The 19,914-nt window shown below is 40.1% G+C and overlaps 1 protein-coding gene across 1 annotated transcript in view; it reads left to right on the forward strand.

Annotated features, from left to right (window-relative positions):
• Positions 1 to 2,259: 2,259 nt before the first annotated feature.
• The window catches only part of LOC139700332 (urocanate hydratase-like), a 45,176-nt gene continuing 27,521 nt past the window's right edge, over positions 2,260 to 19,914 (forward strand). Inside the window, exon 1 of the mRNA XM_071598971.1 lies at positions 2,260 to 2,394. Coding sequence (XP_071455072.1) covers positions 2,260 to 2,394 — 135 coding nt within the window. The remainder of the gene's footprint in view (positions 2,395 to 19,914) is intronic.

The raw sequence follows: 19,914 nt of genomic DNA on the forward strand, positions 1-19,914 counted from the left end.
ATATTAAGATTTGCTTAAATTTTAATTACCAATAAAACTTCAAAATAATTCAATTAATGGAGGTAATTTTTAATTATAGCGACAGGAATCACGGTATCTAAGTGTAAAATACATCTTTGCGCATGCGAGACTAGCTGCTAGTAATAAGAAGTCCTGTAAATAACGGAATAGAGTTACTACAGCATAGAAACATGAATAAAAATGAAAATCTCCTAGAAGTGTATTGTATATATTTCCCGTCAATGTCTACTCTTTCCGACCATCCCCAAACCCCTTCCCACTTTCCTTCACCCTTCCTTATTCCCGTCCTGTCCATCACCCGCGTCCTTCCGTTTTCTTCCTCCCGTTGGGAAAGGTGGTCGGGTGACCGAAATATTCAAAAACCAAAACTATGAGTATTTCTTTATTTTTCGTTTCTAAGCTTTATTTACATCGCCACGCTTATCACTGACCTAATATATACACACACACATAGATATATATATGTCCTTCATATCTTTATATGTCTTTTATGCGTGCTACTATCCCTTTTCCTAATGTCTGTTTCGATATGAATGAATATATATATATATATATATATATATATATATATATATATATACACACACACACACACACAATACCTTTTCTTCGTCCAACATTCCAATCCTATTTCGGCCCCTTCCTCTCGTCTGCCTAACGTTTTCCCTTCTATCAGTCTTCAGCATCCCATTACCAATGAAAATGCTCTAAGTCTATCTTTCCTGGCTCCTTGGGATTTCTCCCAATAATCCATCTCCTCCCCCACCATGCCTAGCTTCCTTGATATATATATTCATACGCATATACATTATTTAGTCACAAAAGTTTTTATTTTCTTACTTAATTTCAAGAAGTATACATGCATTCCTCAAACATCCCGGACTGTTGGAGATATAAATATTTCCGTCCCCCTAAAGAGAGGTTTAAACTTGTAGTTGTGGGTTGTTTTCAACAGATATTTTTTATTTTAATTACTAATTCAATAATGATTCTCACTCATAAGTTATGGAATAATTTTGATACATTTCTTATCAGAAAATATATCTCGGGTTCTGGGGTTGTAAATAACAACTTTTTTGCTAACAAAGAAAATCTTTGTCTCGACTGGGTGGACATGATCAGCAAAGTTAGCCTTGAAATGGAAAGCACTACATTCCCGCTCATAAAATGTGATATACCGCCACGAATTTGTTCTAGAATAACGAGACAATCGCGAAACAAAAAATATGGTCGTGTTTTAAACAAAATATGTGCAAGCATAGTCTTTTTCACTCCATCACTAATTTCATTTCTACCTTCAGCTCTCTCCATACAAATTAGGAAAAATCGTAGGCGTTAGAAATGCACACATGTTACGTAATGTTATGGGAGGGAGGATAAAAATGGTAAAATACTACTGTGTTACCCTTGGGAAAGGGGTATTTTAACCTTGAAAAACGGCGTAAGAGACTTTTGAAACCGCGGTCGGGACAATAAAATTCAGCGGGGGATTAAAACTTTGTGACAAAGTGCGCCTGAGAGGAAAAGGGTTTTCGGGGCAGGTCGAAAAACTTGCGGTTTAATTTATAGACGACCCACCGCAACACAGGGCAAGGGGGATGCCCTAACGGGGTGGGGATCTCTTTCCTGCCACACACCTCCTCCCTTGTCCCCTATGTAGGCCATTCGTTCTCCGCTCCCTGGAGACTCCCTGGAGAGAGTGGCACGGGAAGAGGACCGACCTCACTGACACGTCGAAGGGACTTGTTGGTCTCGGAGAACGGAGAGGCAGGGGTGGACGGGACGGGGAGAGGTGAGGGAAGGAGGTCGCGGAGGGGGGCCACGGAGCGGGTGTGTGAAGAGAGGCAGAGGACACTCCAGGAAGGGGGATGGGGCGAGCTAAATGGTGAGGCGACGAGGGAGGTCTCGGGTGATAATTAAGGAGGCACGACTCCGGGAGAGCGGGGCGTGTTGAGGGGGGGGGATGAAGTGCTCACGGTAACAGGTGGAAGGTCACGTGACCTCACCCCACAGTAACCGCTCTCTCGCTTTAACACCCGCACCTTATCGAGAGCCATCCGAAGAGAACGCCGCCACTCACACGCTCCCTCCTTCACCACAGCCAGTGGAACCGACTCGATTCCGAGGGCTATCCTGAGGGAAGAACAGAGAGGCGCCCGCTCCGAAGGCTCTGTCCGTTACCGGCATCTCCGCAACGCCCTTCACCGCGACTCGCGCTCCAAGGACCGACCCTGAGGGATGACGGTCTCAGCAGCCCTCCGGGAGCTCTGCTCGGGGCTACCCGTGGAACCCCTGCCGCCCCCGAAGCAGAGGGACCCGGCGCTGCCCCACGCCCCCGTAAGGGCCCACCGGCTGGGCATCTCGGGCAAAAAGGTGAGACACGCGTGGCAAGGGTTATCCGACGTCACTCCCTCTTACCACGCGCTGGGTGTGGTTGTCTAATGGTTTAGTGGGTTGAGTATTGGGCTACTGACCCGAGGGCCCAGGTTCGGTTCCTGGGGATCCTCTAGGCACCCTCGGCTTCACTCAGGTTGTGAAGTTTTTCGGTTAACAGGTGTTCCTGGGAGTCCATAGAAGGGGCCACAAAAAAGGTATACCCTATCCTATTGCGTGAATATCACACGTGCTAGGTGAGCACTACCATCACGTATCAGACCAATCTATCGAATCAATAATTTATGTTATCGTAAGTGTGAGATTTTGATTCTTTCCTGGAATTTTCTGCGTATAAAAAACCAATATGTATGCGCATGTGTGCGGCGTACGTGGACGTATGTATGGTCAAACTCATTTGTAAAAAACATGCTTGTAACAAATTTGCTTCCAGTGAGTAAAGAAGAGATAGATTAGTGGAAATTGATGTAAATTATCTATGCATTTATGAGTAGCAAGTCACTGCTAAAGCGATCCCTTTAGAAGAAATTCTCACCGGTAGAACGGGAAAATATTTGTGTGAAATGAATGGGGAGAGTCTAAACTGCAATACTAATGACTAAGATCTATTATTGTAGGTAATGCCCACGTTCAACCCTTCTTTCTTTTAGAGTCCTCCTTCCTTCCATGACTATTCACACGGTCCTGGTAACAGCGATTTCCATTTATTTGAAAGTATTTTTGGTCACCATTCACATGGATTTTGGAATGGGAAATATAACTTACGCTAACCTTTGAAGGTTTTATCACTTCAGGTAAATACATAATTGTGATCATGCGTAATTGAGAAGGAAAAAAATTTAACGAAAAAGCGCAATCTATTAAGTACTTATTTAATTTAGTTACGAACCCTTCCACGTATTTCAGTGCTCGTAATGAGTCACGACTTTTACGAGCAATAGTCTGCGATCCCTTTCATCTTGTTACAAACTGAGTTTGATTTCACTTCTAGAGATTGTATTCTTTTTCGTACTAAATTTCCTGATTTTGCATTTCATTTCACCGACGCCCACTCCGCATACCACTCCGCAGACGCATACTCCGCAAACCACCTTAAGGACCTGTGGCGGGGGGGGGGGGAAATGGGTAGATCACGAGCCATGCATGTACAACTATTAGTTCATACACGCATTTGAATATATAATAGCTCAAATACAAAAACACTCTTACCTATACACGCATACATGCCTCTATGAATACGCTAAAATTGACTAAATCATCCAATTTTGTCTTTAAGTAAATATTTTTGGGTGAGTGGATTAGGTATTGTTTTCGATTTTGATAACCTTTGTCCTGTATTAACCTTAAAAAGATCTGATTTTTTTGGGAATAAGAAAAACTCATTTATTTAGTTTGACGAGGGTAAGACATTGTCGAGTTTCCACCATCGCCTTCAATCCACGTTCGCCATATAGCATATTCATTAGCGCTTCACGAGTCATATCAGGAAGGCTTGGCATCAGCGCGGCGGCGGGGCGACGGGGAATCAGGTGAGCAGAGTATTTGCATGGGCTCTTGGGCTCAAATCCGGATGATACACTCGGCCGACCACAGCCACAACTGAGCCTTGGGATTACCCGTGTCTGAAGGGATGGTTGCGTCGTGGGGTTTAGCTCGAAGTGAGCTCTACCCTTTACGTACGCACCAAACCGGGCCTCCCGGCGCTAATAACCTACACTGATGCACCGTTCAACTCTGCAACCCACCAAACCAGCCTTCCGGCTGATGACTGAGATAGGAAAGTGTGACGGAAAATGTCACATTTCAGTAAATATATTGCATCGCGGATTTAAATGTGCTTTTTTGTAGACTTCAAACGGACAATATTAGAAATGTAGCATCTAATATGACAATTTATACGGACGATACAAAATAAAATAAAAAATAATTAACACATACCTAAATTAACTATCCCATTACATGGAATTCAAAGACGGGTAAAAAGGACGTAATTATGCGCAATTACGTAAGTAAGTGACATGGGCTTACATTTAGGGCCACGATACCCCTATTCCGGCAGAGTGGGAAAAGATGAAGCAGAAGAAAGAATTTTAGGGTTCTATACGTGCACTCGTGCATCCTTTGTAGCAAACAATCCACTACGATTGAACCCCCACATAGGAAGAGGGGAAGAACGGCCTGCGATATCTAAGGCAATGAAAAAAACGCGCTCGTTGATTAGATGTAAATCATTCACAATTCTCTCCATAAAATTAGGTGGGACTATGAAATCTCACCGTGTTCCGGAATTAAAAAATATGGCTAGGCGGAGCTTTGCGGGGAGATAGGCCGGAATCTACCTCCAGTATTATCCTTGAGTAACTAGAATACTGAATCCGCATGGAACTCAATAACAGAAACAACAATTCTACGAAATGTTTTTTATTGAACTACATGTACGATCATAGTTTAGACGCTGAGCGTCATCATTGATGATGACGCTTAGCCTCTAAAACCATGGTCGTCAGTCGATAAAAACCATACTGCAGAATTGTTGTTTCTGAAATGAAGTTAAAGGTGGAATTCCACACAGTAAAGCTGGAAGTCTTCTTCTTACCCCACATGGCATATTCTTGCGCCATATCTCGCCGTGTTTTACTCTGATTTCCTCTATGGTTTGCCAAATCTTTCAATATTTCGCTGTGTAACAACACAAAATTTAAACGCAGAGAATTCAATTTAAAGTTCACAACAAATTAAACTCTATCTTAGTCCTCCAATCACTTCTGTCACCGATGAAAGAATTTCAAAAACTGAAATAACCTTAATGGAGAGTAAAATCCACACGAAAACTAGAAAAATTTCAATTGAATTTACATCATTATTTAAAATTTTTTAAATGTTTGATGTTACTACAATAATTACTTAAAACGTTGAATAATTAAATTGGTATTCAACAATGGAACAAAGTTCTAATTATGAGGAAGCGTAAGATGGCCCGCCGCGGCTTCTGCGGGGGTAAGTCAGAGCCATGTGGGGCAGCACAGGTGCCCACCTGTCCGGTGAGTACACCCAAACCCCAACACAGCTAATATTAGCGAAGAAAAACCTATGTCTCTATAGTGTCCATCCCGGGGCTCCTGAAAACGCTTAGAGGAATACGATATTCACTTTGTTAATCAAACTTGGCACGAATTACGACAGGCCAATCTACCAATTAGACAAGAATCGAGTCGCCGCAATGCGATTTGCAGACGAAAGAAAAATAGAAGAAAAAATAAAAAAGGGAGTTAGCCACGGATTCTACATGTCACTAGTATTATTCAGCATAAATCTACTACGCAATAAAAACGCAAAATATGCACAGAAAATAGCATTAAAATAAGTTACGAGAACATAGAATAAATTGACGTACATCTTTTCACTGATGAAATCGCATTAATGGCAAAATAAATTCAGAATACCTGCAGGCATCATTGAATGCAGATGATCATTTTCCATGAAATTAAGTCAAAAATTAATTAAGAAAACTAAAATCCTAGTATGTTATCGGGAGAGGGAAACTAGGGACGTATTTTGTATTGAGAAGAGCGAGTTAAAACAGAGAGAACCTTTCGAACATTTCGAAGCAACATGACTTGGGAATGGAAATCACGACGCGACGGATATCAAGCAAATATTGACTCACTCAGAATAAGAATGAGTTTACCATGGAGAGATAAATGTTCAGCCCAAAGAAGATAATTGTACAAACATGAAAGTAATTCGTGAAAATCACTTGTACGGAGTGTGCTACTCCATTAATTGGACATGTTGACTATTGTTGAACACATAAGAGAAGATCAGAAGCCTCCGAAACCTATTCTTGGAGAATCAAATGAATACATTCAAAGAGGAACGTGAAAGTACACAGGAGAGTGTAAGTGGATAACACAACAGGGAACACAATAAGGAAAAGAAGAAATTAATGTAATTGGCTTTAATGTAATCGTTCTGAGTAAGGCATTTGTAATGAACGTAATAGAAAGGAAAGTTTCAGAGGAAGGCAGAGGGACAAATACTTGAGCCAAGAAAGCGGGATGTTAGGTGGGAAAGAAGGCGACAAAGAAGGAAAGGTTGTAGGGGTGCAGTCAACACATCTGCGGATTGAAATACAACTGATGATGACTACTGGGGTCGATCAGATAAGCGGTTATCTTCGAACTATTTTTAGCTTACAGTCGTCACGCGTGAAACCATGGCAACCACTCGGACCTTGACGTATGTAATTTATTCAAGTCCAATGCAAGATCGCAAACGAATGATGCAATGATTCCAGTGAAAAAAATTAGTTCGGTTCCGGCGAATGACTTCAAAAGATGAAGAACAATTTGTACCCATTCATCCTGTGTCACCAATGACTGCGATGACCCGTCGTCCCTGGACGTCCGCGAAAAAAAGAGCGACCATGAAATGCATTCCAGACAATGATAAATTTAAAAATGCCAATGATAAATCTAAAACTGCTAATAATTCCAGACAATGATAAATTTAAGAATGTTGTCGCCAAAAGAAGTAACGCAAACGTATGCACCATTACCACAAGAATAAAAACCAAATCCATTCGCCATAAACTCATGTGGTGAATACTTGGCATCTCGTAACCTCTGATATCCACGCACAAACATCCCTTCCCATGGATGCAATGATAATTCAAAAACAATTCCTAAAGTGGTTTTTTAGATAAACTGATTTAATCAAACTGTAAATTTTAAATCCACAATGAAAATTTGAGACATGATTTTAAACATTCAGTGAATGTAGTGAATTTTCGTCGGTGAAAACAGGTCGATGCCTTGTTTTATAAGCACATTCATTGTTGTATGTTTGCATATTTCAGTATACTTCTTTATAAATTTGGAAATACATGCTCATAATGTTCTTGTATACATACGAAACTATCGAGATATACGCTAAGGGGACCATTACTAAATCACGAAATGTTGAAGATGCAATCACTACAGCGATAATTTTACGACTTTTAAGACGACTGAATTGAATGAAGTAAAGCATTTTTAATAACCAGAGAAAATGTAGGAGTTGATACATATGCACATTATTTAATTCTGACCCAACTTCTAGAACTATTCAAGCCAGAAAATTCGCTTGCAGTCTATACGTACAACCCTGTCAATAGAACAGCTACTTTCCATAAATCTTTCGTAGTTACTTCTACAGACCTCCGGACTATGTTGCCAACAGAAATGACAGTTCAAAGAACCATTGAAATTTTAAAAATAAATAAACAAACTACCTGGTTTACAGGGAAAATTATTGAGTGCACAAAACAATGCCTTGTTTTATAAGCACATTCATTGTTGTATGTTTGCATATTTCAGTATACTTCTTTATAAATTTGGAAATACATGCTCATAATGTTCTTGTATACATACGCAATTGTCATTACTGGCACTTGTTCAAAATTTGTTTATTACTAGGACATCAAAAATTATATTTATATATTATTATGCATTCTGTATCTTTCATACTAAAAATATGGCTAATTATGTTCGTAAAATTATTTTTGCTCCTAAAGGACTACACACCTTGAGCAATACAAGTATTTCATTCCACTCATGAATTCAAATATGACTCACCGAAGGAGATTAAATCAAGCAGTACCTACGTAACTTGAGGTTTGAGAAACCAAATACGAGGAGTGGTTTCGCAATAATAGGGAAGGAATGAGGGGCTACTCGGTGTGGTGGAACGGGGCTTTTGGTTGGCGACGAGACTTTGAAAGGGAAGAGAATAGGGCGTGGAAGTTAAGGACCTGTAGGATTCGCTGATTAAATTAAGGAAGTGAATAATGGGTTGCCAAGGGGAGATTTACCGCCGCATTAAACTGCATCGCCAATTTGAACGAGCGCGTCTTGATCGGGCGCCAAACTGAGAACAGAAAACCCGACTTAAACTTGCACCAAACAGTACTTTTCACGCTTTTCCACCACTTCAATCTCAATTAAATAGTTTGATAACTCCACTTCTCTTTACGCCAGGCTTTCGTGAGCTCAATTAACACTAACAACAAAAGAAAAAGTTGGCGATGAAATAACTTCCGAACAAATCTACTACTGCTGCTGGTGAACTGCAGACATTTTCCGTAGCCTATCAGCTTTTGAAACTTATTTTCCAATAAAAACATTTCATACTAAAACAAATACAAAATTAAAATATTGTGACGGCCGCGGATCGTCTAATTTCGCTTATTTTGCTGACGCTAATCTTTCCTAAAAACTCAATTTCCTCGGAAAGATGAAAAGTTCGCAGTCCTGTGTACCGCACAATAATCCACGGGCATTTAATGCCTACACACTCACAAGACACTCAGTGATAATCGGGGTATACACGAGCACGAGCTTGTATGCATCCCCAGAGACAGTTCACGCAGAGAGCCTTTGAAGGCTCTTCAGAATTTCTCACCGTAAACACATCAAAGGGAACATCAAACTCAAACATCATAACTTGATCTCAGTTCGGAAGGGATTCAAACGTTTTACGGTTTATGTGACGTGCTCTTTGCCCATTATGCCGCCGATCCGCCGAGGTTTCAGGATCGATTTCCACGAGCGGAAGGCATTTTCATTTGCGATTGCATTTCTCAAATGCATTCAAGCCTTTATTCGCGTGTGGCGAGGAGAAAAATAGAAGTGTCATAAAGCGCCTATCGGGTGGAGCGTCATAAGTGTGTGTGTGTGTGTGTGTGTGTGTGTGTATGCGCGCGCTTTTGGAGCAGGATATTTCCCGATACTAAGCCTCCCCCCCTCCCCCTTCCAAATCTGCCTCTCCCAAATAACTCACTCATACAAAAAATGCATTCGGCACCAGTCGATAAATCAGAACTGGCACTAGGTGCTTAAAAATTCATGTCGGAAATATCAAATAAAATTTGAAATATTTATAAATATGGTAGAAAAACTCTTTACTAAGTTGTTCTTCTTATATTGAATACGGAGGTAAGCATCTTCAAGCGAGTAGCGGGTGGTCTTGGTAACTTGAGAGTCAATAGAAAGGAAAAGTTTCTTGTTTCCGTGTTTTGCTCATGGATTGGCTGATGGAGTATTAGCGCAAACCAGAATAAACGATTAACACATTTTGTTCGTTTTATTTAAACATTTAGTTTGTGAATCATAAACGAAATGCGCTCCGGGATGCAACTCTGAGCCAACCAGACAATTAGCATATTCAGCTGGGTAATGAATATTTTTTCTTCGAAAATGGAATATACTGTGTCCAAAAGAATAACTACCCCAAAACATTGGGGGTCCCATCGTCATGCACGTTCAATAAATGTTTACCACGTATTAACTGTAGGTTTTTACGACAGTTAAAAAATTCCTAGCTATTTTAGTACAGCATTTGTTTAAATTAAAGGAATAAAACTTTAGACAACAGAGCGCATATTTTATGCTTAGGAACGTTGACTACACTTGGTGACTGCAAAAATATGTGAAATCCTTTTCCATCGCGGTACTTTCTTCTATCCTTCCTTTAAGGACCTCGTCGCTCTGTTTAGTGCAGCCTAGACGGAAATAAACCTCTGAGGATATGTTTCTTGTTTTTGGGGATTGCAGTACACCGCAATAAAAATGAATGCCAATAAAATCGCGATTATGCGCGCTTGTCTGACTTTTTCCCGAATCAATGAGTCTCATTATTGTCTCAAGCGGCAGGGAATCCCTTAGGTTGAACGAATATTTTTTTGTTAATTAATTGTTCGTTTACATTTTCATCAACTCACGATCGCATCGACTATCAATCATGCCGAAACACTTCAAAAAAGCCCGGCCCGAGCCTGCATTTATCCACCCTTCTCATAGCTCTACCAAACATGATAAAAATCTATAAGCCTATGGCATAGATGAATATATCATGAGCTTGATTTAAGACTTTTTGCATGGTCGCGTGTAAAGGGATCTCATGGGTGGTGTCAGTTCAAATACATAAAGAGTCATTTCGGGTGTTCCCCAGGGAAGTTATATCGGACCTCTTTTAATCCTTTTAATCCTAACGGGATGAACTCCGTGGTTAATAGGAAGATACATGTAAGTTTATTTGCCATCCCTAATGCCACACAACATTGGTGTGACACTTAGCAATTAGAATTAAAATTTAAAAAGTGCAGAGTAGTGAATGCTTGGAATATTAGCAGTTCTCCCCGAACGCCTTCTGCATCAAGAACACCGAAATAGAAACTGCTGACTCCATGAAATACTTAGATATGTAGACCAAGCAAACAAAAAAATAGGATTTATTTGAGAGGTATTGGGGTAATGGAACGAGAAGGCTAAAGAGCAATGTTATCTTTCACTGGTTAGGCCTCATTTAGAATATGCTACAAGCATATGGGATTCTCGTGAAGTAGGATTGATTGCCGAATTAGATCGGGTGTAGAGTAGATAAGCTAGATTTGTAAAACGGCATTATGATAAACAACTAGTGTATCTAAATAATTAGAGGATCTAGGCTGGAAATCACTGACGGAGCGAAGGTTAAAATACAGTGAAAACCTTTTGTATAAATTGAAAGGAGGTCTTTTAAGCGATGATTTTGAACATATATTAATAGCCACATCACGCTATGGTGTAGCCATGTAAATAAAATTAGAGAGATCACATGTAGAACAGATTTAAGATGCCACTTTTCCCACGAACATTAAGGTTTAGAATAACATTATCTGACCACACTTTTGGGGAAAAGCAATTTTTGTAAAAAGTGGTCTAGTGTGAAATCACCTCCTGCCACCCACCACAGTGGTGGCTTTCAGAGTTTATACTTACAAAAGTTGACTACATATATAGTCTATCATAGAATAGTTCTACTGAACGTATATCGTTGACAAAAAATTTCCAAAGCTGGCTTCCCTAGAATGTTCCCACCTCATTAGCCTGTCCTATCCGTGACAGCAGTGCTGTTGTATCATCGAGAGCTATCGTAATCTTGTTGATGAAATTCATATGGGCACGGAGGATATATATTATATGAAGGAAGTATCGAGGATCACGGCATAAATAACGTATCATTACATATACACCACACAAAATTGTGGCTATAGGCAATACGGCCGCGGTTTGAACGATACAGATACTTGGGCGCTGGGGAAGAACTTCCTCGGTCTACAGCAGAAAGAAGTGCCTGAAACTATCACACAAGGATCTGCGTGTGGATAAGTAGCGTCTGTATAAGCAAAACGTGATCAAACTATCGACCATTACACTCAATGAATCACATTCTTGATGCCCAGTTACTATCGATAAGACGGTGTATACGATTTGCATCGCCGTAGCGATATAAAGCAGCGAATGTCGACAGGAGTTGACTCTTAACAACCGCTATATTTTTACGGAATAGATTACCGGATCCACTTGGAAGACGAATCGGGTCTTCGCGTTAAAAACAACGATATCATCAACTTGCGAAGAAGATCAGGGCTAAAACCATATCAAACAATCTTTGACAGATAAGTTATTTATAATATTGCGGCAATTATCCTCCCAAATCTCGTCGTTAAAGAGCTGTACAATTTTCGAAGGACTAAGAACGATAGGCATCACAGAGAATTGTACGTAAATAGGAATGAGCGATGCAAAACATATACTTGGGTAACACAATTAAGATGGTAGATTTTGATTGATAATAACGAAATTTCTCACAGCGTAAATAGAAATATGAAGAGTTTAAAAAATGATTATGAAGAAGAATACTCTAGGTAAAGCGAAATGATACACGTATACTGGAAAATAAAGAAGCAATGATGAGAATGAGCGAGAGAAGAAAACTGCCGAGATGTATTAAAAAGAATGAGACATCTTGGTTGGAGCATATAATCCGTCAAAATTGCTCGTTGAGAAGAGTCTTGGAGGATAAAATTGAATGAGAGAGAAGGGGAAGAATGTTGGAATGCTTGATGGGATGAGAACTGGCAGAAGTCACCGGCAAAAGATAGAAGATGCTCTGGACTGAGTACAACGGAGGTAATTCAGGATGAAACTGTCGGAAGATATTTACACTTGAGAGAAAGAGAGAGAATGAAACACATCAATCGCGTTTCACGACAAACAAGTATTTGCCGGAAGGACATCGATGAATAAAAGGTGCCTTTAGTGATGTTTTCTCCGTCCATTCCGAATGATTTCGTAGGATTAATCGAAATCACTGGTGACCGAGACGGCGATTGCATCATCCAAGTGTCGAACGAGGTCGATTGCGAACTTGTATCGGAGTTGGTGTGGTCCACGTAACACTCTATATTCCATGCGAACTCCAATGCAGGTCAAGCCCCTGAGTTTTATAGTCTCTTATCGTCTTCACCACGACGTATTTCTATGCAGGGACTCGATGTTGGGAATTGAATCTTGCTCAGTCCTTCCTGGAAGTCCCCCTCGAGGACTTCAGTAAGGACCAACGTGGGCGGATGGAAATGGACTCATATCGTTTCTCCGAGTGCTACGAAACTTTCGTGGAGGGCTTTGTTGATAAATTCGGAACCAATGGGAGACTGGTGGCACGGCTAAATCAAGTATCTCTGAGGATGTTGCGGAAAGAGAGCGAAAAGGTTTCAAAAAAATGATGAAATTCCATGAAATATGCACAACACATAAACGTTACATATAAATTACTTACTAACATACCCCAGTGGTTGGAAACACTGTCAATCAAGTATATTATCGGTATTATTGACCAGAGGACAGGTAATAAAACGTTTGAGAAAATAATTGAGTAAAGAGCAATCACCACGAAAAACATCTAGGTTTCATCCAGCAAGTCTCTAGCTGGGCATACGGCAGGCGGTGTTATGTTACTAGCCATTAGTGTCATTGGTATTCGGTATCATTTTATTTTCGGGGAGGGTAAGTTTTCCGAAGTAGCAAGATTGTGATGATGAATTGTGCGGGACAAAAGGAATTTCCCTAAATCACTGCGTTCGGCTGGCAATATCCACCAATTTGGAACCCGCCTAACAATATAATACGGGGGTTATTTCCCCCGTCTGCGTTTGGCTTATACGACTTATACTTATCAATTAGTTTAAGTTTTGCCTGTAATCTTCATGTTTCAAGTAACTCCCGAATCAACACTTCGAATAATAGTACAGGCATGGTACTTTCTGTACATTCGTAAATAGGTTTTGCGAAAATAAGACCTCTTTTCCTTATACTAGTGGGAGTTTAAGATTTTTGACGCGGAAGAAGCACCCTTGAAGCAAAAAAATGCGACTTTATATATGAATAGACCTAAGACATTGAATAAAATACCATAAGATTCACGGGTATTTATTTTCCATTCGGCGTCCACGAGAAATAAAACAATCCCTCACAAAAATACCACGACACGTGTCAAATAAATTTTAAAGTTATGAAATCTGAAGTTTTTGCAGTCATTGATTCACATGAAAAATTTTGTGAATAAATTACCAAGAGAATTAATTTTCTCGGGAAAATCCGGACTACGTCACTGCACTACGCAGCCGTATCCAGTCTTGTGTCACGGCAGGTGAAATGGTAGTTTCAGAGGAATAGGACGTTCCCTCTAGAATGAAGCCATCTCCTGGCTCATCGTATCTCAGAGCCATGGGCGGGGAGGGGGGGATTCGTAGGGTTTGAGCGCGGGGAATCGACCTGGGGGAAATTGGAGCGTAATTTCCCGTCAACAGGGGCGGCGGGCCGTTGGGGTAGGGCAAACACCCGGATTCCGGTCACGTACGTCCGACCTCCCTCCTCTGACGCCGCTCTGGTTTGGTATTCCGTCCCCAGAGGACGCGACCCCTTCAGCCCTATGACCTCCAACCCCTCCCTCAAACCCACCGCAGGCATCGTTTCGGTTTCGGAGAGAAAAAGATTTGCACTAGTGACCCCCTCTACCCCCCCCCCCAGAGGTACAACAAGTCAAAGGACCGCGTCGTAGATTTTTTTCCGTTGACAGCGTCCGTTTATAAGCACATGCGGGGAAGAAAAATGAATGTACACTGTCATGTACTCCTTTCCACGTTACTGTGCCATCATTTCTAAGCGTCTGTTGGTGGTCAAAAACATAGGCGCGCCGAGGATTGAGGAGAGGTGAAATAGAGTTTTTTTTCTCATTCCCCACACCGAAAGGGAACCGCCTAAAGGATATATACAGGCTGAAAAAGTGGACAGATCGATAGATGGATATAGGTCTTTATATGGGCGAAATTGAGACCAAATGATCCCTTTTTCCATTTAACCCATCGTCGTAAACATATTATATTAGCCATGAAAGTTATAATTACATGCACACACTTAAATACATATGTATGTATGCTAGTGAAAAGATGGTAACGTGGAATAAGAGCCAATTGTGTCGATTCCGGCGTGATGCTGATGAAGGCGAACATGATAGATTTATATCAAAAGAGCGGTAAATAGGAAGGGTAATATTACTTTTAATTTTAAGCATATCCCCCTTTCATAGCTACCCCCTCTACCTTTCCTCCCCCCAAACAGCATCTTACCTCCTCCCCCTATCTGTATTTAAGTAAACTATATATTGGTTTGCGCGTGTGTTAATTGGTCACCTGAAAATGAGGAATCGAAAGCATTGTCGCAATAAGTTATTATTAATAGTTGAACGTTGCAATCATTTAGCTACTAATACATCGCGGAGTAGGAGATTAAAGATGATTATCGGGCGCTTGAGAATTCTTTATGAAAAAAATACGAGGGAATGAGCGGACCGTAAAAAGATGAAGGTTCGATGCGTTAGTAGCCGATTGGTATGGAAAGAAGGCGTGTCGTAGGTGTGGTCACGTGGATGGATGGGTCAGAATCGTGTCACGCAGTAAATGAGAGAAGGGGAAAATGTTTTTTTTTTAGAAATGCTCACTGATTATCTGCCGTTCCTGTCGGCTCCAGGTTGTTTAGACCAGGATGCCAATAGATACCTATCACTTCAATTCTAAAGATTTCACAACATCGCATTGAATACATATGTGAGTAATAAATAATTAATTCCTTAACAAATTTTTCTTTGTTTTATTTGCTCAATTTCTGTTGCGAAGCAGAAGGGAAAATACGTATTGCAGGAAACAGTCACAGCGTTTGAAAATAATTTGCCTTATTGTTAATAATCTGCCTTAATTTCTCTTACTGTTTGCGCTATCTTAATTTACAGAGGGGAACTCTATATCCCTATTTTACGTTTAGGGTGGCTGAATGGGGATAGTAAAATGAACATACATAAGATGTACGTGTATTTCTGCTCGATTGAAATGTGCATATTCCTGACATCTAGTGCCATATGTTGTACATCTATGAAAAAAAACATTACCTATCGATTTCATTTTTAGACAATCCACTCTTCGTTAGCATACAACGCCATGAAACGCTCCAACCTTCTTTCATTCCCACCCTACAGGAATCTATAAACCCCTGAAAACCCACTGGATTCGTTAGGGAATGATCATATCGAAATATCCATTCAATTTTTTTACATCAAAGGAGGGAGAGAAATGAAAAAGAGTCCTTGAGTTATGCCTAACTTCTCCATGTCAATCATCAAAAACATTTTCATTATTTCTTTCGTGATTTTTGGAGATTCACACATGGAAGGTGAACAAACTTTTCCAAACTTCAAGGTGATTCTTTCAACAGCATTACAAATGTCCTAATGTCCTACTCTGCTAACATTTCCCATGACTTCGAATTTGCAGCAGTATTACTTAAATAATGGTTATTTGAGGTATGTTATATAAGCTTTTCCACTTCATTTGGCCACCCATAATGTTCTGTTTATTACAGATACAATATGAGTCTTTTAAATTTTTAATCGTATGCAAATAATTTATCAGAGAGAAAACAGATCTATCTGCGAGTGAATGTACGTGTATTTATTTTCAAATAAACAAAAAATTATCAATATTAAATTCCCACGAATGCAAACGAATTAATTACACATAATTTGATTCCATCACGCATGCATGCGATTATCGTATAGCTAGTCATTTTTCCTCATATTTTCATTTGCATATTTTAATTTTCAAATGTGCCTTACTTAATATGGATTTTATAAAAAACGGTGGCAATGAACAACGAAAATGTGAAGTTTTACATACTGAGCACCGATATACTTTATGACATTTCGGTGATAATGTCACGATGTCCTCGATGGGCGCAAATAATATCCCCCTAATAGTGACATCGGTAACCTGTATGGTAATGCGAGTAGGAGGTAATTTCATATCGATAAATGGTATAATTGATGATCGCAAATATCCCCTAACCACGCCTTAAGATGCGACGCCGCGGAGCCGTGAAGATAATTCTCATCCGTAGCGTCTCGGAAAATGACATATCCGCCACCTCCCCTTATGTTATGCTTTCCAATCGCCGCGGTCGCTAATCGCCTTTTGCCCGTGCTCCGAGAGGCAATTCATGCTTCCCTGTTAATGGGCATGAGACGGACTTCGTGTCAATCTGATTTTACAGATGCCTGGATATCGTAGATAAAAATCCTCGAAATCTGTCGCTGCCTTTACAATGTTGTAAGAGTCATTGCTGAGAAAAAGCAAAGGGGTCGCATCATTATGAAGACGCCAACACATCCAAATCCACCGAATTATTCCCATTTTTGAATGTCCCATCGATGGACACTATAACCCCAACAACAAGCTCACTTCTGATAGCTTTACTCGTAGATTGTTTAGTTTTATGCCAGCTCTGCCTTGTTTCCTTCTTTCAAATACAATCACTGTGTTTTTGTCTTAATTTGCATATCTTGCGAATTAATCACCAATCCAAGTCAACAAGCGTCTTCTTCAGATTCCCTATCAATGATATGACACCACTCCCTTTGTCTGCAAAAAGCGTCCATGATTTTTTTATTCGCGGATATGAATTCCTGAACTGTTATATTAGCATCACTCAATGCCCATTATTGATTCAAGCTTCAAAAATGATCGGTGAAAGTATACAACTTGCATTGCTCCTTTGTCATGCTCCGTTCTTTCCTCCTATTATATCAGAAAGGTAGTATATATTCCCTTCGACTCAACATTATTCAATGCTCTCTCTAAAAAGCGCACTTCTTTCACTCCTGCCTCCGTAAGATGTACAGAGTTAGAGCATACATATACTATGCTGTCCCCCTTCTTTTGCTCAAACCTAATCAATTCCTATCAATGATTTCTATGCGTGTCCTTCTATTCTTCTGCGGATAATAACTATTCTAATCAAGATTTCCACGCATATGCCACCAGGCTGCTGCTCCGAAAATGTTCACCTGACCGCTTAGCTTCAGCAATGACTCATTCGAAAAATTAATTCTTACATAGCATGAAGAGGTGGTTTAAATGTGTATTTGTCAAGTATTCCTGCACAGGGTAGCAACAGGGAGAGTATATAAACGTAAGCTCAACATGTTGCTTGGGGAGGAGGACTCATTGGAACCTGCTTCGACCTCCTACGTGCACGTCAATCTCCAGACCATTGTAAAATGACGCGGGTCAAGCATGAAGTCAACCCTATTCCCATTAATAAGAGGGCATTAATTCCTTCGAATGGACGAAGGCAAGAGACGATAAGCGACCGCAGTGATTTCAAAGAACAACAAAGGAGAAATTTATCGAAACCGGTCGCAAATCTGTCGCTCGCGGTAGGTTTCCGTTCTCAGATAAGGATAATCGAAGACGGTGCTTCCTTAGCTGCCTGATTGGATGGCACCAAATTTTGTCCTAATATTGTGGGGATTGATGCGTGGGTTGCTAATTTGGTGAGCGCCATGAATCTGAATTTTGATTAAACTCTTGATGAAAATGGGAAATTATGATACCAAAAGGGGAAAAAGAGAAAACCGAAATCTACTGAAAAATTAATGGGTTCCCTAGAGGCACGCTGTCAGCCAGTTGGATTCCGAGCACTCACGAACAACATTTTCTTAATTAATGACCTACACCAGCGATTTTCAACCCCGTCTGCCATGGAATACTAGTGAGCCCCAAGTGATTCATGAGAATACTGCAAAATTGTTATATTCAATTGAATTGAAACTTATTTATCTCATGGAGTCTACCATGAAAAAAGTCTACGGCGCAAGTACAGGTATGATATACTTTGGGGGCGCAGAAGATTTTTAGTAATTTGTTCATGTATGCGGTGGAATAAAAGAAAATGTTAAAAATCGCTCGTCTACACTATATATTGGTGCCACGCGTAGGAACAACGAGGTCTGCGATTTTGATTCCTGGCATATTACGGTAGCAATTTCGAGATCAAAGGAGAATTTAACGCATAGGTTATTTTTTCTCCGCGTATATTACGAGCGAAACACGAGTGACAGAGAGTGATGGAGCACCAGAATTGATAGCTACGAGATATAATATGATGGAAATATCGCTAAATGGAAATAAATTATGGGTGTTTTAATACTGTACTAGTATAGCGAATGGTAAATGACAATCAGGTATCTATTTAGAAATGCAGGGGTTTTCAACTTTGACTAGTGAAGGAAGGACTCCAATGAAATATTTTTCAGCCGGAGTCGTTTTCTTTTATCTTATCTGGATTTTCCCACCTACAGTGCGATGTTAATAATCCTCTCAGATTCATAAGTATACATGAGTTCCCTGTATCTTCATAAAAGTCTCAATGTAAATAGCCCTCTTCATGAATGGAGAGACAACCATTCTAGTTCCTCTAGTATTCGTTTAACGTTTCCTTCTCGTCACATAACAACATTAATATAACGTATTTTTTGTTGTTCTAAGATGGAATTTTGGACGGAAGTTTTGACGATTATAATCTTTCAACAGAATGTACGGAGTTGCAATTGCCGCGATGTCAGCAATAAAATCGGATAACACGAGAGAATTAAAGGCATCGTTCGTTCAGAGATGACGCGTTTCACTGGCTAATTCTTAAAGCACATCTTCATTAGAATAGTGGCATTTGCCAAATTGGAGCGACCATTTAGATACGCAGGACTTCCAGTGAGACCGATTATTAATCTCTCACTTTAAAACATGGGGAACATGAAAAAATATCTGCAACATGTAGTGTATCGTGACATTTCGAAAACCCACTAGCATCCATTTAGTAGTATCCTAAAAATAAATATTTTTGTTCACTTTTATATACATAATATTATTATTATATAATTCAGGTTCCAGTCAAGTGGATATATCCTCCATGGATTTTTCCAACCTACCGATGAAAAAGTACTCACTTTGGACAAGATGCCCACTTGATTGCCCGCTTGAACGAATCCACAAGAGAGTAACAGAAGAGTGGGTATATCGGGTAAATACGAATATATTAAAAGCATTTCTGCACAAATAATCTTCATTGTGGATAGTATACCAAAATAGTTCCTCGATAACAGACGTCGATCTCTTCAAAACATAATATTCCTTCAAACACCCACACAGTTTCTACCCGGGAAAACCTGGGATTTCACAATTCCTCAAGCCCTGCCATGAATTCACTGATGAGCCGACAAATTGCAGTTGTAATTTGAATTTCAATGATC

The sequence above is a fragment of the Hetaerina americana genome, unplaced genomic scaffold, assembly GCF_022747635.1.
Source record: "Hetaerina americana unplaced genomic scaffold, ioHetAmer1.1.p SCAF_10, whole genome shotgun sequence".
Classification (NCBI taxonomy): Eukaryota; Metazoa; Arthropoda; class Insecta; order Odonata; family Calopterygidae; genus Hetaerina; species Hetaerina americana.